Source organism: Cordyceps javanica, chromosome 3, assembly GCF_051103115.1.
Source record: "Cordyceps javanica chromosome 3, complete sequence".
In the NCBI taxonomy this organism is placed as follows: Eukaryota; Fungi; Ascomycota; class Sordariomycetes; order Hypocreales; family Cordycipitaceae; genus Cordyceps; species Cordyceps javanica.
Window position 1 is genome coordinate 4,744,837 of NC_139297.1, and position 19,290 is coordinate 4,764,126.

General features: G+C 54.0%; 3 protein-coding genes across 3 annotated transcripts; 2 read left to right on the forward strand and 1 right to left on the reverse strand.

Annotated features, from left to right (window-relative positions):
* Positions 1-641: 641 nt before the first annotated feature.
* V2A60_005614 (peptidase M24, structural domain-containing protein) lies at positions 642-2,231 on the forward strand (the record flags this gene model as incomplete). Its single annotated transcript, XM_083256923.1, has 4 exons — positions 642-663; positions 902-1,090; positions 1,153-1,956; positions 2,020-2,231. 4 exons carry the CDS (start codon positions 642-644, stop codon positions 2,229-2,231), a joined length of 1,227 nt encoding a protein of 408 aa, XP_083113049.1.
* Positions 2,232-4,125: 1,894 nt separating this feature from the next.
* Positions 4,126-8,664, forward strand: V2A60_005615 (uncharacterized protein; the record flags this gene model as incomplete). Its single annotated transcript, XM_083256924.1, has 6 exons — positions 4,126-4,768; positions 4,886-6,419; positions 6,660-6,753; positions 7,125-7,453; positions 7,561-8,007; positions 8,064-8,664. The coding sequence occupies 6 exons, from the start codon at positions 4,126-4,128 to the stop codon at positions 8,662-8,664; spliced, it is 3,648 nt and encodes a 1,215-aa protein (XP_083113050.1).
* Positions 8,665-10,602: 1,938 nt separating this feature from the next.
* Positions 10,603-14,331, reverse strand: V2A60_005616 (uncharacterized protein; the record flags this gene model as incomplete). The annotated part of the gene is made up of 3 exons (XM_083256925.1): positions 10,603-10,608; positions 10,657-13,849; positions 14,060-14,331. The coding sequence occupies 3 exons, from the start codon at positions 14,329-14,331 to the stop codon at positions 10,603-10,605; spliced, it is 3,471 nt and encodes a 1,156-aa protein (XP_083113051.1).
* Positions 14,332-19,290: the final 4,959 nt, after the last annotated feature.

The following is a 19,290-nucleotide window of genomic DNA, read 5'->3' on the forward strand; positions in this document are numbered from 1 at the left end:
CACGAGCTGTTATTAATTGAGTATATGGATTGATCGGGGTAATTACGTGCCGTGTCAATCAGCGCTCTTGTCATCGTGGCCTCTGACAAACCAAGTAGCTACTTATAAGTAACAGTACATAGATAACTAACTTACTTGGCTGATACAGCAGCCAAGCCAGGCTGCCTGACATAAAAAAGAAGAAGAGTGACACATTCTTGTGCAGATATGAATAACTAGTGCCAAACTGAAGCACGAAGATTTGTGCAAACCCGCACTACTTACTCCGTAGTACTGTTGCTGTTACGCGTGACTGTCGAATGGGGGCAGCAGCCCCTCTATCCCGCATAGGCCTCAGCAGCCAAAAACGAGGAGCCCTCCTAAGTATCAGTAGGTTGCCCTCCCTTTACCTGGCTGGGCGCCCTGTGGCTATATTAGCTCTGTTAGGCCTTTGGGCCTGCACCAGCACCGATGAATCCCCCCACCAGAAGGGGCCATCAGCCACCATTTCCATCAAAATTTCGGTGCGAAAGCTCGCCCTCATCTACTCCGTACTAGTCTCCATTTTACTCGCAGCCAGTCGTTGTTTTTTCACCAAGCTTGTCTTTTCCCACTGCTACACCAAACATCCAAACAGTCTCCCATCCAACAAGCTGCCCATCATGTCCGAAGAGAAGGAGATAGGTTCGTCACTCAATTTACACAAATCCTAGCTCCTCCCGGCCCCAACCACTTAGCCGTTGAGAACACCAGCTTGCGCTGCCCCTCCTTCGTCTCTGTGGTGGTGGCCTGAGATTACCCCGCCAAAGTGTGTCGCCGCTGGGAGCTTGTTGCGCTGCCGCAACGACAGCACCAAAAGAGCGCACACGACCTTCTGCAACTATATCCCACGTCCTGTACAGTGGCTGACCCAGACCCCCAGATTATACCCTCAACAACCCCGATACTTTGACCAAGTACAAGACGGCTGGTCAGATCTCTGAAAAGGTTCTCGCCCAAGTTGCCAAGCTCTGCGTCCCCGGTGCAAAGATTGTCGAGATCTGCCAGAAGGGTGACAAGCTCATCGAAGAGGAAGTGGCCAAGGTCTACCGTGGAAAGAAAATCACCAAGGGTACGTGGCTGACGGCTGCACAACGAAGTCTGCTCTCCCGCTGACAAGTTCTACTCTCCCAGGTTTCTCTAACCCTACTACTATTTCTCCTGCTTCCTATGTCACCCCCTACACTCCCCTGACCTCGGACGAGACTGAGGCAGCCACCGAGATCCAGCCTGGTGAGCCTGTCAAGATTCAGCTCGGTGCCCAAATTGATGGCTTCGGCACCATTGTCTGCGACACTATTCTCGCCGGCAAGGATGGTGAGACCATCACCGGACGGCCTGCCGACCTGCTCCTCGCCAACTACTACGCCAACGAGCTTCTCCTCCGCCTAATGGTTCCTCCCGGTCTTCTGGCCCAGGGCACCGACGAGGAGAAGGCCAAGGCTACCGCCAAGAAGGCCCCCTCCCAGAGTCAGATCACCGCCCTGCTCGAGAAGGTCTGCGACGCTTACGAGTGCCACCTCGTCGAGAGCACTACCTCGTGGCTATTTGACCGCAACGAGATTGAGGGCAGCAAGAAGATTGTCCTTGCCCCCACAGAGGGTGCCAAGGGCGATGGCGTTCCCGAGGTTGGTGAGGTTTGGGGTGTCGAGATGGGTGTCAGTCTGGGCTCTGGCAAGTGCAAGACTCTCGATGGTCGCACCACCCTCCACCGCCGCACCACCAACACGTATGGCCTGAAACGCCCTACTTCACGCAAAATCCTTTCCGAGGTCCAGAAGAAGTTTGGTACTTTCCCCTTCAGTCTGAGACAACTCGAAGACGAGCGCGATGCCAAGTCTGGTGTCGTCGAGTGTGTTCGCGGCAACGTCTTCCGCCAGTACGAGATTGTCGGCGACAAGGATGGCTCCCCCGTTGCCAGACTGCTGACGACTGTCGGTAAGTAACCAGTTTGTCCAAGGAGTAACGCGATGTATGCAGACAGCTAACGCGACTGCGCAGCTATAACCAAGAACGGCCTCACTAAGCTCGGTGGCCCAGCTGCGCTGGACATTAGCAAGGTCCAGTCTGACAAGAAGATTACCGACGAGGAGATCCTCAAGATTCTTGAGCAGCCGCTGTCCCGCAACACGGGCAAGAAGAAGAGCAAGAGCAAGAAGAAGAAGTCTGCCAAGAAGGCCGAGTCCGATGATGAGGACTCCGACAGCGAGTAAAGCCGCGTGGGCATGTAAAAAGACTGCATAGTCTGCCTCATCCAACCAGTGATATGAACGTTTGAATATGTGTGTGTGGTGTCGCTGAATATTTACCCAGAACAAAGCTCTCTGCCTCATTTTGTCAGCAGTCACTACCGGCAGCTTGCAGCAGGAGCGGTGCAGAAGTGCACGCCATTGCTGTAAGGGAGGTTACGCATAGCATAGGAGCGGCTGGAGAGAGCTGGAAGGCTTCATTTTGTCGTCTTGAAGGACTGGACGGCGTCTATCTCGTCCTTGTTTTGCGTTTCCACAGAGATGAAAAAAAATAAATACACTCGGGTTGGATGGGTCAAGGCACCGGACGGCTACTAATAAAGACCTGGCATTACGTGATTGTGGTGAAGTGTTTGTTCATGGTGTGCTTACCCCTGAGGGCTGTGACATGGAAGGTCGGCCAAGTGCCGTCCGTGGTTGAGAGTGAGACGTGTGTGAGTGGCGAATCTGCTGCGCGATAATCCGGGCCGCTCGATTCTAAAAATGCAGACAGTCATTCGATCAAGGCATACCGTACACGGGCATCAGGCGACAGGGTGGTTACCTGGCGGAAGCAGCTCGGGTCTATGAAGGCAAGCCGTATTTTGCGTTTTGCCATGACTAAGTTTTGCCCGGGTGCTGGGCTTATCGGAGTGTCGTTGAAGTTGGACAGACAGCCACACTCACGCACAAAAGCACACATACGCACACGCACACAAAGGCCGAGGACGTGTGACGAAAGTAATGGCATGCACGAGGTTGGGGAGGATGGAGAGCAGCGGAAACGAACATGAGTAGCCTGGGAATTCTTTTTTCAAGCACGACATTGCACTTGGGCAGAGGGGATGTCGGAAGACGGTACCAGCCCCCCCCTTCCCCCCTTTGTGTAGAGGTGGATTTTGGCATTGTCGTGGCTGCCACCGTAGATACTATGCATTGGTGGACAGACACGTTGCTGTAGCCGGCGGTTCGAGCAGCGCACGCGTGTGCGCCCCAGCAAGGGTGTCGTGGGCCGTGTGACGGTCCGAATTTAGGGTTCTTTTTTTATTTGTCCCAGTTTGGTTCTCAGAGGCCAGAAATCGAACGAGACAGGATCAGACCGGGAGGATATGATTTTCCCATCTCTTGTCATAGATTAATGAGAAGCTCATATGCCGGGGGCTGCTGCCAAGTGAGGCGGTGCGGGCCCAATCAGGCTGTCTGCGGTGGTTCTAGTGGTTCTAGTGGTTCTGGTGGTTCGCGTCGCGCGCTCCAAGTACCTCCCAACAGTGGATGTGGCGGCCCGCTGGAAGCCGCTGCTACAGGTGGTGTCAGCGCTGTAAGCCGTGAAATTGGGCACTGTCCAGGGCCCGCGTCCCTGATTGTAGGTGCCTCACTTCGGGGGGTTGGCAGTGGCCCGGGCGGCCTGCCCGAGCAACCTCGCGGTGCCTGCAGGTACCTGAGCTCGCTCTTACCAGGACCACCTTGGTAAGGTAGGTCTCTCAACTCAAATGGAGCATCCCGTCCGGCCTGGTCGCGCGTTGCCACCCCTTCCGACTCGACAACCTCTACCCTCTTTTTCCTGTCATTTCAAAGGTTTCAAACTTAAACCGCGTCATAAAGCTTTCAAAGCGCGACCCGACACTCGCGCACTCATGCTGTAGCCTCACGCACTGGTATGCCACGTTTTAATTCCTGCTTCCGAGCTCACCTGACTGACCTTGGCCCATATAGCTTATCCTCCCAGCTGGTATAGCAGGCGAAGCTTGTCGCTCCCATCGCCAGAGATACCAAGAGGGCTCAGAGGAGCAGGTTGCAAACGGGAACCAAGGCGCAAAAGTGCTGAGCGCCGAGTCACAGAGGGAAATAGACGGGGGAGAGCTGCGCCGACGCTTTAAAAATGTCGTCGAGCACCAGAGCCACGCGCTCGCGCTTTTCCAGTCCTGCGCACCAGAGCATTGCCGCGCTGGGAGTCGGCTCGCCACTCGAAGCTTCTAGGACTCCTGGCAATGACGCGTCGCGCTCCTTCATGCAGCGATGGCTGGAGCCGTCGGTACAGACCAAGGCTAGCTACGAGGAGGCAGGATTAATGCGCGCCGGTGTGCTCGAGGGTATGGCGCCGCTCGGTGTGCCGCCCAAGCCGAAGAAGCAGGAGAATGGCAACGGCAGCGGCGGCGGTGGCGGCAGTAGCCATGGCGTGCGCAGAGTAATACTCAGGACGGGACGCGAGAGCAAGGACAGAAACAGCCCCAGCAGCGGCGCCGAGACCAATAGTGAAAAGAGCGCGATAGGTACGTCGTCAGGCGACGCTGTTATGGGAGAGAGAAAACGCGCGGCATCTCCGGAAGCGCGTCCGACGGCGGCATCGTCTCGCCGGTCGCTGCCTTCTAAGGGTGCCGTTAAGAAAAATGACGACGATGAGGAGTACAATCCCGGGGGAAATCGACGTAAAAAGCCTGCCCGGAAATCACAACCGGTTCTGTCCAAGACTCAGGAGAACCAGGAACCCGACGGGGAGCAAGCGGCCCCAGCGCTGTCGCCAGGTAAGCAAAACAGTAATCCCGCCCGCCAAACGTTGAGAGCATGTCTCACGCGGAGTGTATAAAAAAAACACATGGCACACATATTTCTCCATGAGCGCAAATTTATTAACATGGCAGGCAACGCAGGTCTAAAACACTATCCTACGGCTTGGGCTCTCAGGACGTTGTACGACGAAAAATCTGGAGACCCCGAGTTTGAGTCAATGGTCACAGACGTTTTACAGCAAACTGCGGATGATGACACGCTTAATGAATTCTCCAAGCACATTGGGGACAAGAAGCGCGAAGGAGGCACCGAAAATGGCGACTGCTACTACTTTGCGCCGCCCTCGGCAGCGACAACCAACCACCGTCTCGAAGCGCAAAAGGCGAGCAAGCCAGCAGATGCGCTGTACGGCGAGCTGGTGGGGGACAGCGAGGACGAGGAGGAAATCGAGGAGCCGGAGGAGCTGCAGTCGCCGGCGACCGAGGTCTCGACCGGCGAGCGTGTAGTGAGTGAGGGCGACAAACGAGCTGCCAAGAAGGCCAAAACGTCACATTCATCATCTGCCCGCGGAAACCTGGGTCTCGGCGGAGGCGGCGGACTGGGACTCAACGGCAGCTCAGGGCAGCGCAGTCAGGGCCAGGAAAACCCGGCAACTGCCACGGCCACGACCACGACCACGGCAGACTCAGACATGCCATCGCGCAAACGGCGACGGCGCAACTCTGCATCGAGCGATTCGTCACTATCGTCGGCCATGACGATGCCATCACCCGAAATGCGCAATAAAGTTGGCGCAGCCACTATTGGTGTGACTGCTGGCGACGGCGGCGACGGCTACGCTGGTGGTGGCAGTAGGGGGGCCACTTCTGGAACGGAAACTGGAACCGCGACTGGAGCCAGCACCACCACCAGCTCCAGCTCCAGCACCAGTGCCGGCACCAAGCCCCGGACCCAAAAGCTCAGCGATTCTGGGCACGGCCAGACCAAGCTCACCATCAGCACCAGCACCGGCACTGGCAGTAACAACCAGCGCTCATCACGACCTATCATCACTGCGCGAGCAAGGGCCGTTGCAGACTTTGCTCTCCGGCCGCCCTTCCAGTCCAACCCCGTCACTACCCCATTAGAGCCACACTCTCCTCCCACCTCACCGACCACCCGCGTCCACTCATCCAAGGCGCGCCAGGTTGGCATGCCCGGTAGGCTGGCCGCTTCCTCGGATTCGTCATCTCACCCACCAAAGACCAAGACCAGGTCGAGGGCATCCGCAGACTCTGATGCGCCCATGCAGCAGAGCGCCGCTGTCCAGCGTGAGTCGCCTCAAGAGGACCTCGACGCCGTCTGGACAAGGCGCCGCGACGCCCAAAACATCACAAACAACTACACAGCCGCCGAGAGCGCGGTGCGTGGCCCTCGTCAGCAGCGCGCCTCCACGCCTGTCGGGAGGACGAGAAAGAGTCGTCGCTCCCTGGCCAACCCGCCACCCACAACAAGGACCACGCGCTCGGCGACGAAGCGCCCCAACGGCCAGATTGACGATACGGTTTCGCCGATTCCTCTTTTACTCACCGGTGACGATGCATCCACGGTACCAGGCTCGCGCGCCGTTACGCCGACTGGCCAGCGTCAGGCCAAGCGACCCAAGGGACTGCGAGTCAAGTCTTCGTAAGTTTGCCTCTCACACACACGCGCAATGACCACGCAAGCCTTCCCTTCATGTTTCCGTCACCAGATGACAGCCCAGAGCGTCATATTTTGAACAATGTTCCCTATTCATCCGCCTTTTGCCTCATTCACTCGAGGCGAAATTTCACCCTTGCCCCGCATGCCAGTCTTGCGTGACGATGCGCTCTTTGTCACCGTCAAACTTGTCTCGTGAATACTATTGCTAACCATCCTCAATAGGCCAGTAAAAAAGAGCGGCGGGCCCGCGGGAGGACTTCCGAGATTGGCGAGCGAGAGCCAATCTTCATTCAGAGCTGGCACGCCAAAGGATCCGGTACGTATTCTGCACTCTGTCTGTGTTTTCCTTTTTTTTGTTGGGTCAGACAAGCAAATCGCGGATAGTCTTCGCGGACGAGAAGCAGGAAATCTAAAGAGTGAAAGTTCTACTCGGTCTTTTGAAATGACGTGTGCGATTGCTCAATATCGCGCATTGATCCTGTGGCGGATGTGTGCCGACAAGGATGCTGAGATTACGACCCTCACGGCTTAGCTAGCGGGTTCTACGCGTCACTCTGGTCGCAGCCAGGGGAGCGCATGTCCTAGCACCTGGCGCGGCCCGCGTAAAATCGTCGTGAGCTGCAAAATGCGTCGCGTCGATGTACGATGATGAGAAAAGAGTGCTATACTGACATTTTCTTAACCTAGGGGACTGATAACGATGAGTTCTGCTCAGCATGTGGCAACGCGGGCGATGTGCTGTGTTGCGACGGATGCCCTAGGTCGTTCCACTTTGAGTGCGTCAACCTGTCCCAGTCTGAGGATCTGCCCGACGATTGGTACTGCAGCGAGTGCATCGTACGCAGGTTTCCCTCGCGCGTTCCCATTCATCGGGGAGCTTTTGCGTCGGCCCTAAACAACCTGGAAAAGAGCATACCGCGTGCCTTTAGCCTACCCAAACGCATTCAGAACCGTTTCGAGGGCGTCAAGGCTGGCGCTGACGGTGACTATGAAGAGGTAGCGAGCAAAACGGCCAAGTAAGTTTTCCTTGTTCTCACTGCGCGCCCGACGCCTTCTCCGGAGGCCTTGCGCTGCCGCCTGCTCTGAGGGGTACACGGATGGATGACTAACGCCACCACCACAGGAGGAGGACTGGCTTCGAAGAGATGCCCGATCTGTTGAAACAGCGAGACGAAAATCAGCCAGTACTGTGCCACGCGTGTCAAAAGCCCACAAACGAGACTAGAGCCATTATTCCCTGCAGTGTGTGTCCTCATTATTGGCATCTCGATTGCCTGGACCCCCCCTTGGCCGTGCCTCCTGTACTGAAAACATGGCGGTGCCCGACTCACGTGGACGACATCCTGGCCGATGCGCCTCGCCTCGCGCCAGCCCACAAGTTCCGCAGGGTCAAGAATACACAGCCCATCACTCCTATATTCACTAGGGGTACCAAGAACAACGGTCATATCGAGATTGATTGGAGCGATGAACCGGAGCCGCTCAAGGACGCGGGCTGGCCCGATCCTCTGTCCTTTGGCCGCACGTACAAGGTATCTGCCAACGGGGTCATCCTCGACTTTATCGAGCAGTAAGTGTCTTGATCAAGCGCTCTCTTTTGGGCAGCAAGCTAACGTGGGACCGCAGGCTCCGTAAGCAAGGCGCAGGCTACGGCGCGCGTCAAAGCGAGCAGAAATGGGTGCCCTACCCGTCCCCTGCACCGCAGCAGGGTGAAAACACCGGACCTCTGCTGGGATCGACGCTGGGCCGCCAGGTGGATGAGATGCAGGCATCACTGAACCTCATCGGGCTCAAGCAGAGTCCGTCAGACGGCATCGACCAGCTGACGTCGGCGCTGCTGTCCAGCGCGGACGAGAACGTGCTCAGCCTCATGGCGCGGGGCAACGCCGACAACATCGCCCTGGGCCAGCTTACAAACGGCGACAAGCTGAGCCTGCGCGCCATGCTCGCCCAGATGGACGCCATGAGCAGCCGCATACGCGAAGTGCTCGGTGACACCAAGCCGTCGCAGCAGCACGTATCCAGCATGCCGACGCCCGATCCCACGGCGGCCACGCCGCCGCCCTCGCTGCCGCCGCCAGCAGACGACGCTGTGCCGAGCAGCAGCCCGATTGCACCCAAGAAAGAAGAGGACACGGCGGCCATCATGGCATCCCTGGCGACGTTGTCGGAGCCCACACCTCCGCTGACGATAGAGAATGCCGATGGATCAATGGACCTCGACTGAACTGGTGCCTATCAATACCTACCTACACTTGGCCTCCCTACCAAGGCCGCTCGCGTTATAATTTCTTTGCATCTCTAAACCCTTTTTGTATTACTCAGCCATACGAGACACCTTTTTTGTTTTTTTTTTTGCCCCCCATTTAAAGCGCTCAAGCGCTACAGGCGAGGAGGAGAGGAGAGGAGAGGAGAGGGACAGTAAACCCGCATATGAGAGAGAGAGGGAGAGTATAATGACGGTGGCACACTTTCGTTCTTGACCGCCCTAACTTTTTTTTTCTCTCTTTTTATTTTGTCTTTACCTGTTTCATATCCTGGTTATTGCGTCTCCCCTCCCCCTTTTTGTGGCATAAGAGGGAAGGAAGAAGACAGCGAGAGGCTGACGCATTTATTTTTTACGGTTTTTTATTTTCCGCCCTTGGCAAGAAGAAAAAAAGACAAGACAGTGACGCTTTTTCTCCGTCTTTCAAAAAGACTGAAAAAAGTCTTTTTCAAGATGAAATCAGATATCGCATTCCTTTTTTAACTTGTGTACATTTGCACTCTCCATTTGCATGAATCCAAACATTTGTAGGCATGCTTCCAAAACAGAGAGGAAAAAGAAAGAAGAAAAAAAAAGAAAAAAAAAAGAAAAAAGAAACCTTGATGCTGCTATGCTCACGCTTCCAGATAGACCACTAAAGTAGGGACGGTAGGGTATACTTGCTCGCTTACACCAATCACTTTTTGGTCAACAGGTTGCATACATGGATGGCCCTTTGTTTGGTTGCACACCCCAATCTTCTCTTGGAAAAAAAGTTGTTTTATTGTCGCTCGAAATCACTTCCTTTTTATTTTGCTTCTCTGGAGCCAACCATTTTGTAGTATACAACGACCTTGCTTCTTTTGACCTTTTCCATTCCCTTCTATATGCCTCCAACCTTCTTTCCACTGTCCTTCTTTTCCACCCAGCACACAACCCCTTCCCATTCTTGTTTTCTTGTCAAATTGCGCAGTCGCACAGAGAAATGTGTCATCCCAGTGTGTGTACCTTTAAATTTTTACTTTTGAGCTGCCAAAAGCCAAAAAAAAGGAATCCTGGGACGGGAGAAGTTGCCTCACTGTTTTTTTTGTGGTTTCCCATTCGCTTTCTTTAAACAATACCAATATAAGAGAGAAGAGAGTAGAGGAAAAGCCGAGAAAAAAAGCGAAGCGACCATACAAACAACATATTGTCGAAACAATAAAGTAAGAGAAGAATACAAAGGGAAGCAATGTCTCTTTCATCAAAAGCCCACAATGCCTGTCTGCCCAGAGGACGACGGATGGTAAGAAAAGGCCAAGACAAGTGAACCGCCGCCAACACAGGTTGACAAATCTACCAACCTGGCACTAAATCATGACAAGAAAATGATATGATTTTTTTCTGTAGCCCACGCCTTCGTTAATATGCTGGCGCATCTTTCTTTACTCTCTGTATCCGGTGAAATTGCACGATGTAATGACTGGTCCACTCTGTTTGGGCTTTCCCGGCTTTCAAAGTGAGGAAATAAGAAAAACAAGAATTTGAGTTGTGTGGGATGGGAGGCGTTCAATCGTATAGATGTAAAATCGACGAATGCAGAAGAGAGCGGAAAAAAGGGCAAAAATGTCTTGACTGCAGGGTGCAGGGAGCGTCGTTGCTCCTGCAGAGCTTCTAACACTTGAAAACCTGCCAACAGTTGGCTGATGTGCCGAGAGCCTGCCCTTTGCACATCACGAAGCCGTGTGTATATAGACATAAGAGACTCGTCGTTGCCGACTTGAAAAGAAGCCGAAAAGAAAAAATCAAGTATACAAACTCCCAAAACTCCCATCATGGCCGGCTGCGCTCGGCTATGGTATGCGTTGATCATCATGGGTAAAAGGCAGGCTGAGGGTGGGTGAACCTGTTAGACGACTAATACTCGGCGAAACTTGTCTCCTAGCGCTGCATTCTGTTAGCACCCCAACTGACTATTGTCTTGTATTGACTTACTCTTCCACGTCTACCATTTGCCTGGTCTTGCTGGACATAGCCCATGCCCTGGGCACCACCGGGCATAACTCCATATCCGTAGCCACCCATGGGCATGCCGAAGCCAGGAGGTGCGTACTGACCCTGGCCGCCTTGCATCGGCATGGGAGTGGGCTGGACCATGTTTTGCTGGCGAAACTGATCAGCACCAGGCTGGCCCGGGATGAACCCGCCATACGGTACCTGCATTGGGGGATAGTTGTAGGTGCCCTGAGGGGCACCTCTGGTCATCATGGCCTGTTGATATTGCATAGGGGGCATGCCCATAGCGGCAGGCATGGGTCCGTTGGTTGGGTTGTACATCATATTCTGATTGTACTGTTGGAAAGCTACCAAGCCGGGATCTCCGCTGTCGGTTCTCTGGCCATTATAACCGTTGTCGAAACCGGGATTCTGGACAACAGCGTTGCCATTATAAAACGGCTTGCCAGTGTGCTGATGCTGCGGCTGCTGCTGCTGGCTGCCACCGCCGTTAGCATGTCTGGAAGTTGGCCGACGCTGTTCAGCAGGGGTGGAGGTTTCACGGCTGGGAGTACCGCTGGCGCGGGTCGAGAGCCCGACCTCATCCATCAGCCTCTTGTAACCTTGGTTCGGCTGAGCACCGATGTTGAGCAGGACACTCTTGACCGTCTCAACAACCTGCGAGCGGATCGTCTCATCAAAGAAGGGCGTCGTGAGCACCTTGAAGATGAGTGTAGCTCCACAAGACTGGTCGTTGAGAATGGCTTCGAGAATGCGGTCGTTTGGAGTGAAGAAGAGAGCCTGCAAGATGATGTCGCGGGCCTCTGGCTCAGCCTTTTGGTTAATGACCTTGAGAACGGTCAGGTACGCGACCTTGTGGGTGCACAGGTGAACGAGGTGAGGGACGAGGCGGGGCGCCAGCACAGTGCGGCGGAGAGGGAACGTGCACGTGTCGAGGAACCAGGTGAGGAGAAGGGCACCGTTGGCGTTGGTGGCAAGCTGGACGCTGTGTAGAGCAATGGCGGCAGCGAGCATCCTCTGCTGCTCCTTGGTAGAATGATGGCTTTCCAAGCAGGCGCGCATGGCACGAGCGCCATATCGGCCCTGAGAAATTTCCCACATGCGGCTGAGCATGGTCTCAAAGATGAAGTCATTGAAGGGAGCACCGTACTTGAGGCAACCCTGAAGAACATAGTTGCCGTACTGGTCGAGGAAGAGCTGCACGGTATACGGCCGAATGTAGTCGACAATGGTGTTCATCTGAGCCGGGGTCTTGCAGACATCGATAATCTTTTGAGCGGCCCAGGTACCATTCTTGTGAACGCCGATTTCAGCCATGTGAGGAGCAATCTCGGCGAGCATCGCATCGCGCAGCTGGTCGGAGCAGTTGTCAAAGAGCTTCTGAACAACAGTGTTGCCGAGATAGTCGGAGGAGAGCTCGGCAATTTCGGGAAGCATATCGACGGCGATGTTCTCTATCTCAGCCTGGGACAAGAGCTGGTTGTCAACACGCTTGCGAATATCACGCAGCTTCGGCGCATCGTGGACGCGAGTGTGGGTGGGCTCGCGAACAGGAGGAATCTCGTCAGCAAAGTCGGTGAACTGAATGGCCGACTGAATATTGCGAGAGATTTGAGCGGCGTCAGCATCAGAGGCACCAAATTGAGCGATAATTTCAAGCATGTCAGTCGTCATATCAGGCAGAGGAGGAACCGTGGGAGTCGCAGAAGAGACAGGAGCGTCGCCAATGGCGCCAGTCTGCGCAACCTCGCCCTTGGCGAATGGATCAGGGCTGGGCGAGGGCATGGCGCCGTCATGACCGGGTGTGTTGGAGGCTGAAGGAGGCTTGGCAAAATTGATGCGGATAGGGCCGGCACCGGGAAAGATTTCCTTTCCATTCATGCTAGCCTTGGCGGAGATGGCGCTCTCGACGCGCTCAAAGTTGACAAAACCACAATTTTTATGGGTGAGAACACGGGCAGAAAGGATCGGGCCGTGCGACTTGAACATTTCGTTGAGAGTCGAGGTAGTGGTAGATGTAGGGACACCGCCAAGCCAGAGGGCACTGGTGGGACCGTCGAGACCCTGCTCCTCGGGGCTCAGCATACCGGCATTGCGACTGTTAGATCGGCCGAGGTTGAGGCCAGCGACAGCCTGAGGAAGTTCATCGTAGGGGCTATCCTCTTGTAGGCGTCGCTCGGCTGGGTTGAGATTGGTGGGGGCGCCAACGGCACCATTTATGTGGTGAAGTTGCATGTTGCGGTTGCTGTGGGGAGTAAGCTCGAGGACACTGGCCGTCTGGGCTCGGGGCCGGTTGGAGTTTTGGGCAGCGTAAGCATGGATGGCCCTGTTGTGGCTACGGATAGCTTCGTTGGTAGCGGCAATCTGATCATGCAGGACAGCGACGTAGCGACGGTCGATTGTGACACCGTCGATCTCGACCTCGTATTCCTCGTCAGGGCGATCGTAGAGCTCCTTATTGTTGACGGAGTAGGAGCGGAAGCGACTGTTCTGCTTGTTGCTAAAGTCGTAGTACGGGGTAGCGATCTGAGGCTGAGGAGTCTCGGCAAGACCCAGGTAGTCGAGAGTCCGCATGTGGGCGTCGGAGGACTCGCCGCCCTCACGGGAAAAGTGAGACTGCGAGGGAGAGCTGGGACCGTTGGAGCCGACACTAGCGATACTGGCGAGGGTAGAAGCACGCTCGCGGCCACCACTGACGGGATTCCAGCTGCTGAATATGGAAGGTCCAAAGGGGGAAGCAGCGGTGCCGGGAGCGGCGGAGAAGTTACCGCGCTGGGGAAGAGAACCGGCGCGTAGGCGGGAGAGCAGGGCAGAGGCGCCAGATGCGTTTTCAGGGTGATCGAGGCTCGGAGAAGGCGACTTGTTAAAAGGGCTCTGTGACGGGGTGGCACGAGCCGACTTGGCAGAGAGCAAGTTTGGGACACCGAGGAGGCCAGGAGCGCCGAGACCGCCAGGAGTGGTAAGCCTGGAGGGGAGAGTACCGGCTCGGCCACGTCGGGTCTGGGGCAAGGTGTCGGGAGTCGGGAGCTGGCCAAAATCGGGGAAGCCGTCGGTGGGGGATTCGGGGATGTTTTCGCGCAGAGGTGTTGAGTTGCCGCTGGTGGGAGGACCGCCCCAAGGATAGAGGGGGGGCATGCTCGAAATACCCTCTTGTGCTTGGATTTCGCGAGCTCTATAGCAACGTAGCGACAAATTAGCAGGGGATCAGGGCATGGGGGAGTCGAGTGAGCAGCCACTCAATGTAGACGGCGCTTTGCGGAGGGCTTCGTAAAGGGTAAGGTGAGGGCAGGGTGAGGGCTGAAGCTGGCAAGCATTCACGGAGTGGGAGGCGTGGAGGAGGGTCGAGGCGTGGCGAGGCGTGACGAGGAAGATTTTGGCGTACCTTTTGGAAAAGAGCCTGCTGGAGGCACCCAATTCGTGGGATGGGGAGCCGGCGCCGGAGCGCGAGTTAGCGGCCATGATGGCTGTAGAGTTTAGGCCCGAGTTTAAGCCAGAGTTCAAGCTAGAGGAGAGGGTAAAGTGAGAGCGGGCTGAGGAGGCGGAGGAGTCGATAGGGGAGTTGTTGTTGGAGGAGGGTGATCCGGAGCGGCCTTGGGTGGCACCAGGATGCGAAGAGTAGCCCAGGCCCAGATGATCGGGTCTGGAAGCTGACATTATTGAATTACTACTTATTCAATCGAACGTATTCATTCGACGACGAGGATTGGCGAGGCGTCGTCGCGGTGGGCGTGGAGAGCCGAGAAGAGGCGGAGGTTGAAGAGGTAAAAAGAGGATTGTCGAAATTACTAGTCTCTTGCCCGCTGCGTAGAAGTAGAAAAACCAAGCTATAACGATGACAAGGTGAATAAGCTTTGAGGGAACCGGATCCGAAGCATGGAATGCGTGAGAGACGTGTTTATCGCTGAGGATGAAGGCGTCGGTAGGTCGTCACTCGGGTTCTTGCTAAATGGCGTCGTGATTGATCGAGCTTGCGTACGGAGTACTGGTGCGTCCGAACGAAGCGAGACACCGGGGGCGCGCCAGGGGGGCGTTGCGGTTGTGGAGGAGAGAGGATAGAGGACCGTTAAGGGGCTTGAAGATGAATAAGAAAAGAATAAAACAGACAAGTATAAAGTTTTGTAAAGAGAAAAGGTGAGAGAGCAGCAAAGTAAATTACAAGAAGAATGATGCTGCGAGAAAAAGGACTTTTGACGCCAGGATGGCGGAAGGCTTTTTGAGAGGAGAGGGGGGGGGGGGGGGGGGGAGGAAGAGGAGGAAGAAGAAGAAAGGAAGAAGTGGTTACGAGGGAGATTTTCGGTGGTGGTGATGGGGAAGAAGGAGGCGGAGAAGAAGAGGAGAATGGCACCTAACAGCTACTTACGTAGGTAGCAGTGTAGGTACCATAAGGTAGTATCGAGGTAAGTAAGGTAAGGTGTCTCTCGAGCGACCTGGAGAAGGCGGAACGCGAGAGAGCCAGTGAGAGAGCTGCCAGCCAGCTGGTCAATTGGCACTACTCAGGTAAGTACCTACTTAGGTAGGTAGGTACCTAATAAAAGTACCTACCTAAGGTATGGAAGCACCACGAACAAGATGCCCTTGGCCAGCAAGCCAGGCCTAGATGCCTAGAAATAGCGGCAGCTTGCTCTCCACATATTGCCTTTGAGTTGGGGCTGCCCTGAGTAGGTAGTATTGGCTCCAAACTCTCCCAGCGCCTCAGCGGGCCGCCATGCGAGAGTGCATATTTCCAAGTGCAGGACGAGCCAGATCTAATGCAAAAGAAAAAGATATAAAAAAATAGAATTAATACGCAGAGGAACTGGGCCAAAAAAAAAAGTAAGAAAGAAAAAAACTACGATTATACATGTGCACAGCGAGGCACTTTTAGCTCGAGGCTGATGATGCCAACGCACGCGCGCACACACGCACACACGCACACACGCACACACGCACACGCTCACACCATGTGAAAAACCAAGCACCTTCTTTCTCCAGCACCACTAAAATTTAGGGGGCTAACTAGCACTTATCCATCGTGGTCTGGCCAAGATGGGACGACGTCCAACAGCGGCCGCAGTCGGGATGGCATGCTACCTACCAGTACTTACCTCGCCATGTAGGTAGGTAGGTAGTAGGTAGGTGTGAGGTGTGAGTACTTGTTACTTTGCTTTGATTGCTTGGGGTAGGTAAGTTAAGTAGGGTAAATACCCCCAACAAGTAAGTAGTTAAACACCAACTCTGGGCACGAAAAAAAAACAGGTGGTGGAAAGGCAGCCCAAGAAAAAAAAAAAAGAAAACTCAAATTACAGATCTAGAACCAGGTACAAGTATAAGTAGCACCCAAGTTGCCAAGGTGTCAGGCAGAGAGACAGAGACAGAGAGAGGAGAGCGAGAGAGACAGACTGACAGACTGACGAAAGAGATTTGTGCCTGCCACAAGGGGGGGCGCAGATGATGTTTGTGGCGCCGTATTTCTTGCAGGTGGCCTTGTTCCCAGATGCCCAGGTACAGTCTACAGATGGATGGGCGGCACACGCCCCCCCCCCCCCCCCCCCTCTTCTCCCCTTCTCTCCCGCCCCTACGCCCTGCCTGCTTCCCCTCCGCTCCCCACTGGGGGTTATTTTAGCATTGCTCGCTACGAGTGCTCGCATTACTGAGTACATTACTCTCTCTCTCTCTCTCTCACTCTCTCTGTTCTTGCTCTCTGCCTGGTCGCCTGTTTATCTGTCTTGTCCAAATCCGAAACTCCCAGTCATTTTTAGACAAATTCCCTGGTCACCGTCAACCCCTCCCCCCATCTGCCCCAATCTGCTGGCTGTTTGCCTGCCCGTCCGTCTGTCTTGATATCTGTCCAATTGCCTGTGCTGCCCAAGGCGGGGGCTAGTTCCATTTTGGGGCCTTCGACCTACTTACTCCGTACTCCAGGCTCTAGCTTACTTACTGAGTACTTACTAGCCACCTATCCAGTTAGTACTACTTACTTACTGAGTAGCATCTCGTGTGCCTGTCCCTGGATTCAACACAAACAATAAGTAGCAAAAAGTATACTTCTATATTTAAACCCAAAGTCTCTCTCTCTTTCTCTTTCTTTCTTTCTTTCTCTCGCGTGTTCCACACCCCTGTCTCCTTTACTTTGGCGACCTCGTTCTTTTTTTTTTTTTTAAATAAACAAACTCGATACTCCTCACGGATATAGAGTAAGTAAATAACCACAACCAACCCTCACCCCCATCGCCAAGCAGATGCCTTTTGGATCCTTGGGCCCTTCTTTATCAAATGCAGGACCCCCTTCTCCTCCTCATCGTCCCTCTCTCTCTGCCCTCTCTCTCTCTGTCTGTCTCTGTCTGTCTGTCTCTCTCTCTCTCCCACTCACTTCTGTCAGCTGGGGCTACCAGTACTTGGGCTAGCTCCCACCAACTAGTTATTGCCGCCCGCATCCTTTGTGTGTGGGGTTGAGGAGGGAAGGGAGAAACACCCAGTAAATCCAACCACCCACCCATCGTTTGCCGTCCATCCATTCCTCTCGGTACAAACGAACAAAGAGAAGGAGGAGGATCTATCTACGAGGTCATGTCCCGCCCAACTGCAAAAACACACCCGAAAAAAGAGGAAGAAGAGGAAATGCAGGGCAGAGGAAGAAGAAGAAGAGTGAAGAAGAAAAAAAAAAAAAAAAAAAAAAACTCAAATCCTTCCAAATGTGCACACACGCCATCATCCATCGCCCGTCACACAATTGTGCGCACCTCGTGCTCCCCCCCCTGCAGCCCATATTCGTTCTATAGACAGATTACCGCTACACAAGTTGACAATACATAGCGAGCAAGTCACCAACTGTATACTTGTATTGCTTTTTTTCTTTTCTTTTCTTTTCCTTGTCTTCACACCCTTTGCCCTTTTCTTCTCTACCACAGCCCCAAGCCCCCTCCCCCTTCCCCCTCCCCCTCCTCTTCCTCTCAAACCCGCGGTCATGATTAACATGGCAAAAGCCACCGCCATCTCACCTTGCCGCCCTTCTCACGCCCTCTTTCCTTTGTAAACCACCATCCTGTCTTGACAGCCTATTCTTCTCTCTCATCTTTCCGTGTCCAAGCAACCTCCACAGCTGCACACACACACGCACACACACACGCACACACACACGCACACACACACACACACAAACGTATCACACGTCCAAACTGGCCAATGCTCTTTCTCGGGTGATTTTCCTCTAATCCGATCTACATCATGCATCAACCCCGCGCCGCCATCGAAAACAACAACAACAACAAGAACAAATAAAATAAAAGGGAAAAAGTCAACGTGTCCGGCCGGGACCACCCCTTTCCCTCCCTTTTCCTGTCATTTCTTTCCCCCCTTCCATCCCTACCGCTCATCGGCCAAATCCTCGTCTTTAATCATCCCGACTTGAACCATGAAAGTGCAAGCCCAGCATCTGCCTCCCAATCAATCCCCCGAAAGCGTTCCAGCCAGCGCTCTCTCCAATTCCCACGACGATCCAATTCTTTCGTCTAAAAAAAAAAAACCACCCGCTCCCCTCCCCCTTTTTTCCCCTTCCTGTACTCATCTCGGCAATTCTCCGCCCTCTCCCCCTCAGGTTCTCCGACGCGTTGTCGTCATCCAGCCCCTACAGCATTCTCTGCAGCCGCCCGCGTTTCAGAAAACCCACCCGCGCAACGCCAATCAGAGACAGACAGACCGAAAGAGAGTGAGTGTGTGTGCGTGTGTGTGTGAGAGAGAGAGAGAGAGAGAGAGAGAGAGAGAGGGTAACAAGACCCTGCCTGACTTGGCATCAACTCAACTCTCCTCCTTCACCAGTGTCAAGCTTCTCTTGTCCATGCCCCCTTTCACATTTCACACCTTACAATTTCGCAAACCTCATGCACGCGGTCAATGCATGTTTCCCTTTCCTGCCATAAATCACAATGCAGGTTCGTTGGCCCCAAAACCCATCAGGGCTCTGAAACACATTGACATCCCCCCCTACCCTCATGCCTCATTACCACTCGCTCCCATGACCCCTCCCTTTCCTCCCTGCCGATTTGCCCATCATGAAACGGCCCGTCCTTCTCCCCCCCGCTCCCTTTACCCATTGGGAACACATCAACCCATCGGTTCGTTGAGCAAATATCCACCACCAGGCTGGGATACAATCTTTAACCGCTATGGGTGTAGTTGTACATGCAGCTGACGAGTCGTTCCGTATGCGTTGCGAGTTTCGTGTGAGAAAAAAAATGGTAATGCCATATTGGAGTCTATATCATGAATATTGTAGCACGATTCAAACTATATAAGAAAAGCAAAAAAAAAAAAAAAAACCCGCGTTTAAACAAGGCGGCAACGCTCCACATTCGAGCATAGCTATGAGGACGAAACTGGCATGAAAAGAAGCAAACCCCCTCAAATCAAAGAAAAGAAAAAGCTGCCTCCTCAGTATCCGTGCAATCTCTTATAGCCCATTCAACAGTTCAAATCGGATATCGTACCATGGAAAAGGGCAAAAAAGAATCCATTTCATCCTACGAGCGCCACGTGCATTAAAAAAAACACAGACACGCACAAACCAAGATGCCCGTCTTCACTTTCCACACGTTGAGGCTCGACGTTACATTGTGGCCCAAATGACACAACTCAAAA